Source organism: Anoplophora glabripennis, unplaced genomic scaffold, assembly GCF_000390285.2.
Source record: "Anoplophora glabripennis isolate ALB-LARVAE unplaced genomic scaffold, Agla_2.0 scaffold282, whole genome shotgun sequence".
NCBI lineage: Eukaryota > Metazoa > Arthropoda > Insecta > Coleoptera > Cerambycidae > Anoplophora > Anoplophora glabripennis.
Window position 1 is genome coordinate 245149 of NW_019417443.1, and position 17581 is coordinate 262729.

General features: G+C 35.0%; 1 protein-coding gene across 1 annotated transcript in view; it reads right to left on the reverse strand.

Moving 5' to 3' along the window:
* Positions 1 to 5445: 5445 nt before the first annotated feature.
* Positions 5446 to 17581, reverse strand: part of LOC108907119 — a 59193-nt gene continuing 47057 nt past the window's right edge. The window contains exons 4-6 of the mRNA XM_018710649.2: positions 6927 to 7094; positions 6453 to 6643; positions 5446 to 5974 (exon numbers count right to left, since the gene is read on the reverse strand). Coding sequence (XP_018566165.2) covers positions 5446 to 5974; positions 6453 to 6643; positions 6927 to 7094 — 888 coding nt within the window. The remainder of the gene's footprint in view (positions 5975 to 6452; positions 6644 to 6926; positions 7095 to 17581) is intronic.

The window sequence follows — 17581 nt, forward strand, 5'->3', positions numbered from 1 at the left end:
AAACTATGCACCAATGACAATTTTATGTTAATGTTTGGAGTGGAATTATGGGTCCATTTGTGTTACCCTCTAGACTGAATGGTCAACGTTACCTAGATTTCCTTGTGCATCAATTACCACAACTGTTAGAAGATGTTGATCTTGAAACCAGAAATGCACTGATATTCATGCACGATGGGGCGCCGCCTCACTTTAGTGCTGCAGTAAGGGACCATTTAAACGAGATATATCCTAATCGCTGGATAGGTCGCGGTGGACTTGACTGTTTCTTTTGGGGGCACTTGAAAAATCTTGTTTATCCCACATCTGTAACCACTAGAGAAGAATTAGAAGAAAGGATTTTTTATTGTGCAAATGAAATACGACAAAATCCTGAAATGTTATGGAGAGTGCAACAGTCATCTGTTAAACGAGCTCGTATTTGTATAACAGAAGGTGGAACTAATATTGAGAATTTATTATGAATTATATTAGTTACAAAATTTTGATTGTTATGCACATTTCGTTTAGTTAGTTTAGTTAAGTCCAAGTTAAGTCCAAATTCTCATAATTTGGAACACTGCTATTGCAAATTATTTGTCCTTTATTCTGATATGTAAAAGCCAACTACGATTAAACCTGTGTTTCTGTTAAATAAAATGTTTCAAATTAAATGGTACCTTCCTCTTTAAACGGGTTTATCTCAAAAAAATATCTATTTTATGGATATGCAACAAGTATACCTTTTTTACGTAAAATACCATAAATTTTTATAAAATGATGGAAAATTTGGGGTATAGTGGAACAAACATTTTTTTTTCTAGAAATTTTGGTGGGGGGTGCTTTGCCCCCGGGCCCCCATAATTATTATCGAGGATTTCATATTATCATCCAAAGCAGATTCAAAAATTATAGATCCAGCCAAAACATTTTCAAAATTTATTGAAAAATACAAAAGTTACAGCAAAAAAACCACTTTTAATTCTCAACTTCAAGAGCTAATAACTCTACAGGGTGAGCCCGGAGGAAAAAATTGTATAAGAACTTGTGACATTATTTTCTCATTATCTATCCATATCCGAGAGATTGCCCACCATTTCCGAGACACCCTGTATATGGACATCGAATCCTTCGAAAAGGGGATTCAGATATATCGTGGATCTAACAACGTAGGAAGATCCCACTAATGGATACTCATTCGTACGCGTCATCATGGGGGTTGAAGAAAATGGCATCCCACGGCATAATATTTACATAAATCCATTTTTTACATAATTCAAGCCTAGAATAGGAGCTAGGAACGCAGACAACAATAATTCCTAAGTAGTATCAGAATTCTGGCGAGAGAGACAACGTATTGGTCAATACTCTACAAAGAAGCAATACTAGAATTTGGAAAAGTAAAAATCAAGAACGTCGCCAGAATGTCAGATGTCAAATTTACATTCGTCTAACCGACCGACATGGCACTCACCCAGAAAATTTTTCAACTGTTCAAATCTGATCCAGAAGTCCGTAAACCAAGAGAATGAGGTGGATAACCCAAACGTTTTTTATTGTCCGCCTTGTAGGATGTTGCCATATACAAGGCAGAGCACGATATTTTGCGCACTGGCAAAAACTACTTGCACACCTGTAGCCAAACTTAATGCCATGTTATCTAAAAAATATTACCCAAACACGTGTGTAATTTTCACAGGATAAAGGCTGTGCTGAACTGGAGGGGTTACCCTTGGTACTCGCAACCATCAGTTTGAATGGTACAGGTGCGGGAATTTTTGGGAATTTTTCTTGGTACACTGAGAGAAATCGTTTAATAGCGGCCGGCTATGGAAATTTTGTTAAATAGTGCTAAAGCACAAAGCTAGCTGATCTACTTCAGTAAACGTCAAATTTGTAGATTAAATACTGGTGTTTTTGTAAAAAAATAAATGCTATTTTTGAAAAGCTTTTCGATTTTTGACACAAAAAAGTTTTTTTGGCTGTTTTAAGGATGTTATTTACACATTTAAATTTAAACTGTCTTTGTTATTTCCTGTAAGTTGTGAAAAATGTATTTTCAATTATATACGTTTCGGAGAATTTTGATAGTGTCGTTATTCACTTGTTATTCAAAAATTTTTATTAGCTTAGGAGATATTTATTAAAATAAATAAAACGAAAGAAAAACTTAATACAGAAATCAATTAAGTACTGTGTTGAAAATGGTATTTTATTTCGAAATAGCCTCGATTCGTTTGTCGGAAGTCGTCTTAGAGTTAGACATTTTTTTTTCATTCCAATTTAACATTTTGGTGACCTCTTTGAACCTCTTAAAACTTACCTCAAAAACTACTAAATATGTCGAAATACCTCTTGAGTTTTGAGAAACTTTCCTTAATGTTTTGTGGCGTTTTTGCAACACCGATATTTGTTGTCTCACAAGAGTTGTTTTACCTACGAAAGGATGTGTAAAAGGTACAAAATCGAAATTTGTACTAACGTTTTTTAACTTTGATAGACATAAGTAAATAATAGTTATTTATTGTATAAGTGTTTAAGTAGCATTTTATTCATGCAAGAATGTTTAAATGCGAGAACGTAGTTCGAGATATTGGAAAATATAACAAGCTTACTGCTTATTTGAAGAGTGAATCGAGAGGATACAAAGCAAAAAAACTGCAGGATTGGAATTGAGGAATTTTTGACTGAGGCTTCCTATAAAGAATATTTCTTCATAAACTTCAGCAGATGTTATACGTTCCGAAAATGACGGCAACAATGCTACAAGGGTTGTTATTAACGGAAAGGAAGTCAAATGTGATAAAACAAAAATAGAAATGTCTATTACTATAAACGTAAATGTTAATGTTAATAAATAAATAAATAAAATTTATTATTTTTTCATTATTTTACTAGTGAAAGAAAGTTACTTTATTCCGCTAGTGGATAAAGTATCACTTTAGACGGTTCATATGTGTGGATAAAAGTCCGATTATAAGGTGATTGTGGATAAAATATTGTTTTATGCTTGATGAAAATGTATTTATAGAGGAATATACCTGCGAATTGACGTATAAACAAAAAAATATGTATCTACCCATAGCGTCTCGTGAATGAGCAATTTTATGGTGATTTGCCCCAGCTCCCACTCGCCATTCTTTTATTATAGAGTATTAGGTATTTGTACCGTATTTACATTAAACATATTCATAGAAAATAAATAACACCTGACTCACCATATCACGATAATAAATGGTTTGTAGTTATTATTTCTCTACGGAATGTGCCTATATGTTTTGAATAAGTAATAGGTCTCTGCTCGTATATTAAATAAATTGAAAAATTTTACGAGGCATTCGTATTGCATAGGGAAATTTTGCTGGGATGCACAAAATCCGAAATCCAAGTAAAATTGTGCTCAACAAAATTATAAGTATCCGAAAAAAGATCACGAACAATCATAGAAAATATCATTTATAATAAATAACGTAATTGCTTACTTGTTGTTTCAATAGAATTCCTCAGAATGAGTAGGAGAATGACGATCTTTGCTAAAGGTTTTTGAACTGGGAATTTTAATTTTACTTACATCAGCAGGTCTGTCGTGTCTTATTTTAGTGAGCTGGCATTGCCAATACATAGTAGTGCCCATTCATTTAAATGTAAATCAACAATTATTATGTGGACAATTTGGGTTTAACTAATGAGTATCCATCAGTAGCACAGTATAATACAGACTATTAAGGACGAACACATTTTTATAAATAGGTTTAATCGTTAGCAAGTTCCCTGTTCTGTGGGTCTAAGCCTGTGGCGCAACTTTTAAATTTCTTCGAAAAATTGTACCGATTCGAATTGATACCTTCGTTAAAACGCCATTTTGGGTATATCTTGGTGCTTATTTATCCACAATCAAACAGTGTAGTGGATGGAAAAGTATTACCGTTGTTGAAAGTCGTACAGAAAATTCCATAGAACAGAAGAAAAAAATCTCATCGACAGTTCTAGGTAATGTGCATACAGCTTTATGATGTAGCAAAGGAAATAATCGACCAGAAGCTGAAGCTGCATCTTTGGAATTACTTCCGCCAAAATCTAAAGAAATTTGTTATTCAAAGCTTGGAAGATACAAAATGCAAAACAGACAAACTTGGAAGAAGATTGCTTGGCGTACTATTTACAAAAGTTGGTTATCAAATTATTGCTAATTCGTGACTAAATTACAATCAATGGTAGTTATTTAGTCACGAAAATACAAGATTGGATTGTGTGGGCACAGTATTCAATGGTCAACTCTACGTTGAACGTTTACGAAAATGAAACATGCTGGGAACACAGTCAGAAGATCGTCGGTTTTTTTTTCAATTGAAAAACAACAAATTTCTTGTATACACACCAGATGCTAACTATTTATTGGTGTAGGTACGTTTATTTATTAAATTATTGCCGTATGTTTAGGTGGTTACTATTGGTGGGTACAGATGTGACGAACTAGAGATGTGCATAGAGCATTTAGAAGAAAATAGTGATGTCCTACTGGTGGAACAGTTTTTCACGATTTTGAGTGAAGGTTTTAGCAATTGAGCTACTTATATCGAAGCTTGTTTCCGCGGAAAATAACAACCATCTGATTGTTTTTTCTCAACCACCTACAAGAAAAATGTACTTTTCATTCTGTAGGTATTATTAACACACACTCGGAAAAATACCTACTAGATTCCTGAAACTAGAAAATCCAGAAACATGTACTGGACATTCATTTCGCACATCAGCAGCTACTGTCTTAGCAAATTGTGGCGAATATACCAGTACTTTGAAACGTTTTGGTTGTTGGAAAAGCGACAAAGTTGCTGAATGATATGTCGAAGATGCTCTTCAAAAGAAAATCAAATTTGGGTTGGATATTTTGAAGAAAAATGCTGACGCTGCCTCTACTACTTCTTACGTACTGTTGATCTCTTCTACTGCTTGTTCTACGGTTACAGTAGAAAATATTCATAGAATGATGTATCGCAAAGAAAATGAGCTCCTTATGTTTCAATAGTGGAATCGCAATGCTATTTTTCATTTCACTATAATATAATGTTGTTTAATGTTGTTTTCCATATTTAAATCATTTCACCAGTGTCATTGGTGGACGAAATTTGATTTTAGTCACTGAAAACCAACCTGTAAAACACGTACAAGGCTGCAACTGTTATACAACGTACTATTGTTTGACATGCACAGAATTCAACTCAATTCCGTTGAATTTTGGAAATGTTATTGCAGACCAGTTATTCACCAGTATATTATGGATCAACAGACTCTCACAGTCACATTGCCAGCAAAACAGTACTATACAACCAATTACCATCATTCGAGACAATAGCGGGCAACTGACACAAAAACAAAGTCCTAAGCTTCATAGAAAACCATCAGACCATGCCCTAATACCTCTATTCTCCCCATCGCGGCATTAATTTCAGTAATTTATAGTAATTTTTAACTTTTGGCCGAGTCGTTGCAACCGACCCCCCTATTTTCGTGGTCCGCAGACCCCGTCTCCGCTTCCGCCGCTGGTTTTTCGAACCTGGGGGACGCCTTCAGCAGGTTGAGACTATCGAGCCGCCTCTGCTGCTCGTCCTGCTCCTCGTCGGACGACTTCTCGATATCGTTGATGGCCTCCTTGAGTCCGTTCAGCGTGGCTAAGGGTATGTCCACGCTGTTGCAGTGTATCCGCGACGTGTTCTTGTACACCGCCGCCATTATCTTCGGTCGGGTGTCGTCGGGCAGCCGGCCGAGCGGCTCGTCGTTGACGTAGCCGGCGTAGACGTTGTAGCCGCGACCGCCGGTGTCGTAGCACTGCTGGGTGGTGTAGCAGTAGGAGGGGCGGGTCAGGCTCGAGTTTGACTGGGACAAACCGGTTTTCAGTTGGGCGCAAAGGGAGTCTGGGGTCTCCGTGTTGGGGGATGCCGTCTCCATGTAGTACTCGCTGTCGTCGCACTCTTCTAGGGTCTCCTCGTCGCTGTACCTACAAAAAGATATTCATTTCTAACAGACAGCTAGCACGTTTTGTAGACCAACAGGGATATTTGCAAATTTTTACGTCACTATTTTTGTTCTCTAATTATAAAAGTTTACATCGTGTAAAATACAAGCGGTCCACGCGCAAATAATGTGACGTCACATCGTGCGTTGTAACCGCAGACGTGCTCTTTGACTGCAGATTTATTTTGTGTTTGCAACATGCAAAGTTTTCAACTTATATGAGTAAATACGTAAATATTTGTAAGTGTTCCTAAAGAAAAAACCTTCATCATTGCTTATTGGTACAAATAGTACAAAAGAAATAAAACGTAGGTTAATAAATGACAATACGACATATGACACGTCGATGTCGATAGAACGGTGTGACGTCATAATCAGCGAGAAACCGTTTCGCTGCACAAGACATATTGAATTTTAATAGTTAATATTTTAATATTTCGTTGTGGTAGCAGTTAGTTTACCTATCTGGGGGATTGTGCACCAACGCGCATTGGTCACTGATCGAAACTGAAACCTCTGGTTCTGCGCAAGAAGTTGGCCCCCCTGACCCAGGGCTCCTCCTCACACCTTGCTGCACCTCCACGACGAACACGCCGTTTCTGGCGCCGGGGCAGTACTTCATGGTGGTCTCCCTGCTGTCCTGTTCTATGTCCTACAGAACAATATTATTAAGTTGATATGTGATAGCCATTGATATATAGATTAATAATAAATAAATAAATAAAATTATACAGTTCGAAGTTTGACTGTCTCAATTTTAACAGGCGATAGAATACATCTGTATGTAGTGAAAAGTACAACGTTGGATAAATAAAATGAATAAACGAAATAAAATATGTGTGTAAGGTGCCTTATTTGTGTTTTGGCCATAGAAACTAAGATATGCTGATTTAATGAGTCGATTCCATGGAAGATTACTAAAATATGTAACTTACATTTCTCTCCTCTGTCTCCACGATTAAGTGGTTGTTCTTCAACGTCATTGTTATGATGCTGCCGTTGGTGCTGGAGTGATTATTGCTTCGAATTTGACTATTTATTTCAGTACCATCGCATACCTCCACGTCCTCCGTGTTTATGGCCAGATGGGTATCTCCACAAGGCTGGAAGATAGGAAGAATTATTTAACTTACGCAAATAATGGTTAAGCGATATTGCAAGAAATCGATTAAGGCAAAGTGGCTCGTAGATATCATCGAAAATAGTCAAGTTTCGATTTTAAGTTTAAAAAATGTTTGAAACAACAGAATAATTTCGATAAGACCATTAATAAAATTAGAATTTTAGTTAAACCATGTTACTGACAGCTCTTTACACGTTATATACAGGGTGTCCCAGAAATAAGTGTCAAAATACAACTCATCAAAAGTAAAATTTTCTGTATAATATTTTTTTTGAAAACCCTCAATTTTCAGATCTCATGTTTTAAAATTATTTTTTTTTTAAATAATAATTATTGATTCCATAAAACATTCTCGTTTCTTACGCGTGTCTTTAATTCATAGCAACACTTAATAGGTACAAAATATCGAAAAAGAGTATGAATATTTGAAAAAAAATGATATAGAAATTGTTGCTTTTGCTGAATGAATCAAATACATGTTAAAAACTTTACCAGTTATTTTGGACTCCTTGTATGTAACTTAAAATATTTTTTTAATAAGAAACAGTCCTTCTTTGACTGTAAGCCTTCTTTTCAATTTGTTGTGCGTTTAGTTTTCCAGTTCCACATCACGCTATGCATTTTTTATTCTCTTGTTAAACAATTTGCATTTTCGTTCAATTGCTGTTGACCACCATATGACGTTAATTTCGCACAAACCTCGAGGCCTAGTTCGAAAAGGAAGTCTTGTGTAACTCTGGGAACCAAATATGCCTCACTGTTTTCCCAACATTAAAAAAAAATCCGACTATGATTTCTGTTATACTCAGTTGTGAATTACGATTTAAATATTAAGATATAGGGAAGCGTATTTAGCTACATTTTTTATTCTGCTACCAATTTCGTACACCAATATAGCTCCCCATCATCAGACAAAAAGAGTTTAGATAACAATTTTTAAAGAATTGGTAAATACAGCATACAGGGTGTTAAAAAAAGAATGTAAAATATTTAAGGAGGTAATAGTATGAACCAAAATAAGCAGAAAAGTCTCAATAAACATGGGTCTGCAAAGTAACGGTTGCGGAGATATGGAATGTTTTATGTTTTTTAGCCCCTTTTTTTATTTTGCAAAAACGTTGTGTATTTTCTTATAATAGTTGGTTGATGTTTAGTGAAATAAACAGTACGTATTTGACAGTTGTTCTCAGTGCACAAGTTTTCTTTCGCTATGGCTGGTTACTCTAACGCAGAATTAACAGACATGCATTTCATGTATGGTCGTGCTAATGGGAACGCCACCGAAGCGCGACGTCTTTATGTTGACGCTTATCCAAATCGCCAGATTCCTTCACAACGCATGTTTGGAAGAATTCACCAAAGATTGCGTGATACCGGTTCCTTGAGCAAACAGTGCCATTTATCCGGAAGACCAAGGTCGGTATCCACTCCTAGAGCAGAAGAAGAAATTCTAGCACTGGTAGAGCAGAATCCAGGTACGAGTGTGCGGAGAATATCAGCCGAGGTAGGAATTAGTGGTCCTCTTGTTTGGAGAATCCTTCACGAGCAACTGCTTTATCCATACCATGTGCAACGAGTACAGGCCTTAAATCCAATAAATGATCATCAAGCACGTTTGGTTTTTTGCCGCTGGTTTCTACGTCATGATGCTGAAGACCCTCGTTTTCTTGCAAACATTCTTTTTACTGATGAGGCCGGGTTCACAAGAAATGGAGTGTTTAATTTTCACAATACGCATATTTGGGCCGACGAAAATCCTCATGCTCTAATAGAATCTGGACATCAGGCACGTTTTTCATTAAACATTTGGATGGGTATTGTAGGTGACAGGTTTCTAGGTCCTGTTGTTTTACCAAACCGATTAACAGGCGCTGCTTACCTCAACTTTCTGCAGAACACACTGTATGAGTTTTTGGAAGACATTCCTTTGAATCAGAGGCAACAAATGTGGTTCCAGCATGATGGTGCTCCAGCTCATTTTTCCATGGCCGTTAGAGAGCATTTACACCAAACTTTTCCACATAGATGGGTAGGAAGGGCCGGACCTGTTTTATGGCCTCCAAGATCGCCTGATCTGAACCCTCTAGATTTCTTTGTTTGGGGATATTTGAAGACATTAGTGTATGGTACTCCTGTAAATAGCCTGGAAGAGCTGCAGCTACGGATTAATCAAAAGTGTCAAGAAATCCAAACCAAGGAGGGTGTTTTCGAAAGAGTTCGAATATCGTTGAGACGAAGATGTCGTGCCTGCTTGGAAATGGACGGAGGGCACTTTGAACATCTTCTGTAACTTTGTTTTTTGTTTGTTAAAAGCTTCCTTTGTCGGTTTATTCCTAATAAAATAAAATGTTTGAAAAACGAATAGTGGTCCATATCTCCGCAACCGTTACTTTGCGGACCCATGTTTATTAAGACTTTTCTGCTTATTTTGGTTCATACTATTACCTCCTGAAATATTTTACACTCTTTTTTTAACACCCTGTATATTTGTGGCAAAATAGGGGGCAGTACAGGTAATGCGATTCCATGGGCGTATCATTTTTGGGAGTTTCAAAAATATAGAACATAAAAATACCAATTTTCGTAAAAACTGGATATACAAAGTAAGTAGGTACTATTTTATTTACATTAAAGGATGTATTCAACAATTCTACTTTCGTAGGCAAAAATAGCTTACTACGATCAGTCTACTCATTTCCTTTTTCTATTACAGGACGTAACAAGTGAGTTTACTAACTAGACAAGTGGCTCCTGTATACTTTCGTAGTGTTGTAACAGTAAACTCACAAAGTCAGTAGCAGTTTGATCACTCAATTTTGCTTCAAAAGCTTGATATGTTTGGCGTATCAGAACACATATTAAGTTTTTTCAGGTTTATAATAGAATATTTTTTTACAAAGCAGCATTTAGTTTATAATGGGTATAAATCTGTCGAGTATGTAGCTATCTCAGGAGTTCCTCAAGGTTTCATTTTTGGTCCTTTATTATTCGTTACGTTCATTAATGATTTAGTGAACAACTCACGTTCATCCTTAGGCGTTTACGTCGATCTATGTGTAAATGGATAAATACAGAAAAACGTAATATTGTGTCCTTCTGCAACAAGTCAAAATGTTACAATTTTTATACAGAGAATACTGTTAATATCTTTAGTTAGCGAGAATGCATTTGGAACCACTATTTCAGTACAATTTTTTCTTTAAATCTAAACGTGTATCAATGTTTTGCTGATGTAGTTAAAGACATCCAAAGAGAAATATGCAAATCGCTAAAATCTCCATACCCATTTCATTTGTAAAACACATTTCCCGAAATTAATGTAATTTACTGCCAAAAGCGGCCGTTTTGGCAATTATTCCTCGAAATTATCTTGCCATTAAGTGAAATCCGACCGCAGTCCCAAAAAATTGCCGTGCCAAATGATGGGAGATGTCGTAGCGAAATAAACGATCTCATTGTTTGCCCCGGAGACTCGAAATAAGAGAAAAACGTTCCCAAATTATCATCGTGCGTGATAATGGACGTTTAAAGGTACAATTCGGCCATTTGGGACTATGGCGAAGTCACTAACCTACCCGTAGCCGCGAATTTCATAACGAAAATCGTTTTCCTGGAATGGTAGGTGTTCTTCGGAGAAATCTAATCATGTGAATAGATGGGTTGGGTGCCCCAGTTCAATCGTATTAATGTTGCTACAATTTTTTTAAGAATTGCGGCTTAACCTGTTCGCAAAATAATATATAACTGTAAATGACGAAATTTGTCTTTTGTGTTGACATATGACAATAAACAAATAATTTACCTGAAAAAAATCCAATGGGTTCAAGTATGGAAAACATGGAGGCCGCACCGATCCATCCATTTGGGTATTGGTCGTTTAGATAGTGAAATTGAACATTTCTGTGACAATTTCTTGACCAACAATTTGTTGTTTGATTAATGTAAAATAGATTTGACTTTGAATATTACCAGTTTAGACGCAAGTTAAAAGTATTTTTTATGTTAAAAATGGCGATAAAGGCAACTCTATGATCAAATTTGGAATTCGTTCAACGAATTAACAAAAAATTTACCTAATTTCCTTCTAAAGAAGAAGGGCAGCTTCAAAGAATCGAAATGCAAGGAATACGTCTGATTCCGGGTCGTGTAGACATACTGGCCACTGCTCTGGTTGTAGGACTACAAGACACAAGAGTTGACGTTCGATCCCTCATCATGATAGCTGCGCTAGTTCTCTAGGACTACTGTTCGGTATGAATCCTGACATCTGGCGTTTCCAGACTCATGGCAATTCATAGCTGTTGACTTGTCCCGTCGCGACGTGGAATCTGGCTGTTATTTTAGATTTTTGTAAGGCAAATCGGTATCGTGTATCAGCAGCAGGCACAGTACCGGGTTTTTTAGGAGTCGTTTTCTGCTCCTACGTATTTCTTCTTTTTTTTATATTTTTTTGTATTCTTATTATCATATTTATTACTTTTTTCAATGTTTTATCTCTTACTTTGTATCTTTTGGCAGCAATAAAGGACTTACACTAAATCAAACTGCATATTTTCCGAAAATATCCGGAGTTATAGGTGTAGCAGGCAAACTAAGAATAAAACCAACTGAATTATACGCTCATTCCACGTACATTTGATATAAAAATTAATCCATTCGTTATTTTTCGCATCGCACGCCATAAATCAGTTATTTGTGCCGGCTTGTACACACCCGACCGTGCAATAAAAATAGCGATATGCAAGTTCAAAGGTGACAAGCTGTATATTTGCTTAAACTAACATGCCTTCATGTGTGACAGTTATTTGGGGAGCCGGATTTATTTTTTAAATAAATACCGTACATTCTCTGTAAATATTTAGCGATCCGACTAAGAGATCTGTTAGTTTTACTATAATTTTTTTTTTAGTTTGTTTGGTTATGTTAGACGGCTAGACACCGTGTTTGACGAGAGTAGTAAACGTTGAGCTTAAATATTGGGCCGGTTTTGTTTGACGGGTACTTTAGAATTTCAGCCACGAAAAAATAGTTTTTTTTTTGTTTAAAGTTTGCTGGGTACTTTCAAATGTTACATAAATATCGTTAGATGTTTACGTGGTAATAAATTTTGCGATCTCCAATGTTTGATTACAAATAACGAGTTAAATCTACTAGTCTTTAGATATACTTTAAGGTTAAATTTTATGTTCATTAATGATTACACACCCACACAAAAAAAAAGTTGTGTGTACTTTTCATGCGACATATGTTATCCGTAGTAGATATTTTTGCCTCTTGAACACGAATCCGTTGTCAGAATTCAGCTATCACATCATAGGAATATCCTAACCTTAAAAAACAGGTCATGAAAAAGTGCTAGGAAAAAAATATTTTTTTTTTTCTATATTCAAATGTTCATTTATATGGTTAAGATCCCCGTAGACCAAATTTGACGCGAATCTGTTATTTTTTTAAATTTGGTCGGCCATTTTGGATCCGCCATCTTGAAATTTGCAAAATTGACCTTGGATTCATCAGCAACCCAGAAAACCCATGTATACCAAACTTAGAGCGAATTTGTTATTTTTTGAACATTTATGATATCTGACCTTAATTGACCCGTTTTTGTTTGAGGTTAGAAAAAGAACCATCAATTCTCACCGTGGATTTTGTATTTTTCCTAGCACTTTTTCGAAAATTTTTACTATTTTTGACCTGTTTTTTTGAGGTTAGGAAATTCCTGTGATGTGATAGCTCAATTCTGACACCGTTTTCGTGATCAGGAGGCAATACGGCAATACTACAAATAACATATGTCGCATGAAAAGTACAGACATCTTTTTTTGTGTGGCTGTGTTATTTTCTGTATGTTTTGTTTAATTTACAGAAAAAAGAACTTTTTCTTGGTAATATTTTTAACAGCAGATTCACTCCGTTGTCAACACTTTGATCTCATTTAGCCGTTTCCGGTGACCTTGAATGAAGTCTCTAATAACACAGTCCCAAAGAAAAAAAAATCGACGTGTGATAGACTAGACCACCATACTCTTACATTTTTGGGGTCGCTGAATCCGGTGTCGGTTTGACGAATTTAACGAGAATATTTGAAAGTCAACTCTTGTATTTTTTATGGTAATACAATTTTTGTTCCGGTATGTGGTTGACTGATTGTAAAAATACGAGTATACTATAAAAGTACACTAGTCACAAAAATTAAAGGGTAAAAAAATTTAATATGCAGAAAACATTTTTGGATCAGATCAGATTTGAAAAAAACTGTTTTTTTTTCTAATTATAGCGCGTGGAAAAGATTTTTGTGCTAGAGAACTTTAGTAAATAATTTAACATTTACGGAAGAAAATACAACTTTTTGCAATTAATTTTTAAAGTGACTTTTGAAAATAAGGTAGAAACCGGTGCAAAAGAAAGTGCAATTTTGTATGATTATCTCGCATTGTGAATATATCGTAAAAACAAAATTTCAACAATTTTTTTTTATTTTCTTCGTTTTTCGATTCGATTTTTAACATTCTTTGATGAAACAATACGGATTTTTGCAAACAAAATTCATTTTCAATTTAAAAAATTTAATAAAAGATTCAAAATTTATCCTTTAATTGATTTTTAACAAAAGTCGCAGTTTTTTAATCTCGGGTATTNTCTCCGATGTTTGATTACAAATAACGAGTTAAATCTACTAGTTTTATGTTCATTAATGATTACACACCCACACAAAAAAAAAGTTGTGTGTACTTTTCATGCGACATATGTCATCAGTAGTATTTTTGCCTCCTGAACACGAATCCGTTGTCAAATTGAGCTATCACATCATAGGAATATCCTAACCTTAAAAAACAGGTCAAGAATAGCAAAATTCACGAAAAAGTGCTAGGGAAAATACAAAAATTATTTTTCTATATTCAAATGCTCATTTATATAGTTAAGATCCCCGTATACCAAATTTGACTCGAATCTGTTATTTTTTTAAAATTTGGTCGGCCATCTTGGATCCGCCATCTTGAAATTTGCAAAATTGACCTCGGATCGGTGATCAGCGACCCAGAAAACCCATGTATACCAAACTTAGCGCGAATTTGTTATTTTTTTTTAAATTCGTGATATCTGACCTTAATTGACCCGTTTTTTTTGAGGTTAGAAAAAGAACCATCAATTCTGACTGTGGATTTTCTATTTTTCCTAGCACTTTTTCGTGAATTTTTGCTATTTTCGACCTGTTTTTTGAGGTTATGAAATTCCTGTGATCTGATAGCTCAATTCTGACACCAGAGCCGTGATCGGGAGGCAAAAATACTTCGAATAACATATGTCGCATGAAAAGTACAGACAACTTTTTTTGTGTGGCTGTGTTATTTTCTGCATGTTTTGTTTAATTTGTAGAGAAAAGAACTTTTTCTTGGAAATGTTTTGATCTCATTTAGCCGTTTCCAGTGACCTTGAATGAAGAAGCGCTAATAAGAATTTTTTACTCACATAAAGGGATCTAAGTCTTTCTAATAACACAGTCCCAAAGCAAAAAAAAAAATCAACGTGTATGATAGACTAGACCACCATACTCTTACATTTTTGGGGTCGCTGAGTCCGGTGTTGGTTTGACGAATTTAACTCGCATTCGAGGGTATTTGAAAGTTAACTCTTATTTTTTTTATGGTAATACAAAAAATCGAATAATATACAGAAAACATTTTTGGATCAGTTTTGAAAAAAAAACTGTTTTTTTTTCTAATTATAGCGCGTGGAAATGATTTTTGCGTTAGAGAACTCAGTAAATATTGGACATTTACGAAAGAAAATATAACTTTCTGCAATTTATTTTTAAATTGACATTTGAAAATAAGGTAGAAATCGGTGTGGAAAAAGGACATTTTTTTTATGATTGTCTCGCATGGTGAATATTGTAAACAAAATTTCAAAAAAAATTTAGATTTTTTTTCGCCTTCGATTTTTAACATTTTTTGATGAAAAAATACAGACCTTTGCAAACAAAATACATGTTCAATTTAAAAAAAAAAATAAATAAAATATGCAAAATTTATCCTTTAATTGATTTTTAACTAAAGTCGCAGTTTTCTAATCTCGGGCATTTCTTTGGGATATTTTTAGATAATTTTAATCATCAGTTCTATTTTTAAGCTTTAAATTAATTCAATAACAGAACACCCAGTACATAGCCCTTAGAACCGTTTTCTGGTTTTTGTTTCTGGTTGAAAATTCCCGAGTACGTCCCTGCACTCGACGATTTTTGCATTAGGCGAATCGTGTTAAAAACAGTACTCCGTTTTCGACTTAAACTAATGAATGATTCACGAAACGGTTAGTTATTTTTCGCAGAGCCAACTAAAAATAAGTTAATTACATTATTGTGGTTGTAGGTCAGGACAAAGAGAGACGGAAAACGGCGCGCTAGACGATAACAATAAATAAGTTAAAAATAAACACTGATAGAACAACAAATAGTCGACCGCAAGATGGGTTTTCGGTAAACAAAAATTCCGGCGAAGGAAATTAGTTTCGTCGAACTGTGATGGTGCTACCAGGGGCCTCATAATTCGCTTATAATAATAGTTACAAGGGTAATAATACTAATAATAATAATAATTTGAATAACAATGAAAAATCATCATTTGAAAATGGCGAAATACCTATTGGGTACATTTTACGCAGATTTTTTAAAAATTTGTAATCTAAAAACCAACGCGCCTAATTATTACAGGTTTCTTTAATAGGCCGTACTATACAGGGTGAGGCATAATTAAGTGTAAAAGGTTTAACCGAAAATTCTCGCCAGAACAAAATAATTGGTCAAATAGACCTTTGTTCCAAAATACCTCCTTACAAAGATACAGGGTGTTGAAATTTATAAAAAAAAGTATAGTATTTTCTTAATATTTGCAGAACGGCTGTTAAGCTTTTAAGTTTTGAAAGGACAAAGTTAAAAAACAGGAGTTTTCGAACAACTTTTTAACGAAAACAAAAATTAAAGGCACTTTTCTTAGGGAAAATTTCACATTTTGAAATTTTCTGGACGCCCTGTATGTTTCATTACATATTTCATTACTGCCCATAGCTTCCCAAGATAAGTAAAACTTTTTATCAAGAATAACTTTTTCTCGAGAAATCAACAATAAAAAAGTTTACAAGAGTGCGGTCCCTATCCTGGGGGCACACTGTATAAAAAAATACAAGACGTAAAAATTCTATAATGACGTATACGTATTTGGTGGGTCCAAATAGCCGACAGCACTCCTTAAAAGCCAACTATCGCGTCTGCTTGGGATTCGTTGCACCTTCACTTTATTGCCTCACTTCTAAAAAATATTATTAATATTTCACTTGCGTAGGTGACCGCCGCTGCTGGTTCGTCTATTGACAAACGTATGCAGTTGCTGCATCGCAAAAGCATTTGTTTATCATTTGCATTTCTCGATAAACACGTTTAACCTCTGAATTATAATTATTTTTAGTTGCGGTGGTAACCGAAAGTTACTCAACGCGCTTCATCTTGGTTTACTTTAGTTTGGTACACAAAGTTTTTCAGTCGACTTTGGTCATTATATATATGAGTCGAGAAAAACACCTTGCCATCTTGTAACTTGATATTTTCATTCAAGTTCTCGAAAATCATGAATTTCGGTGAGTTACAAAGAAGACATGGCCGCCAATATCACCAGATTTATAACCCACAGATTTTTTGAGGAGTTAAAGTATAAGGGAAGCCTTAAAAAGGTTGTCTCTCTAGCAGTAAAATAAAGAACATTCACAAGACTCATTTCATGTTGCAAAGCACATGAATTAAAATCAAATTTGACACAGGAGTAAAAAATCAGTGAGTTCATCTTTTTGCCACAAAGTTTTCTCTAAATATTTTTTTTTCACGTGCGAAAAAATGCCAATAGACAGGGAAAAAAGTAAAACTATACAACAAATAGATACATTGAGACGCTGCATCGAGCAAGTCGAGTGGTGTGACGTCAAAGATGCTCTGCGAATGGAATGGACAGTTTTAAATTTCTTTCGAATTGGAAATTGTTTATCACCTATCGACCTGATTTTTTGACCATATATTTAGGGGGTCACTATGACAGTGCCGAGGCAAACTAATGTACTGAAACTTCAGAAAATCTACATTATTTTTGCCAAGGTACAGACAGGTTCCATTGTCTTTTACGTTAAGTTAATATTTATAAAAAGTTAATGGATTTGTTGCTCAAGCAAAAAATTGAGGATAGCTAGCTGTCTGGTAGAAGCTCTTGATAGTATAGAGCCATTTTCGGAAACTGTCATAAAACTTTGATATTTGATTTTGGTTTCTACAGTCTCTCATACAACTGTTGCCTATTAATTTAATTAGATACGTGGCTTCAATAATACGACTATAGATTTTTGAAAATTTATATATTTCTATTAAACATCGAATATTACAATGTATTCTCTCAAAACCATATCATGTTCTGAAACTCCAATTATGAG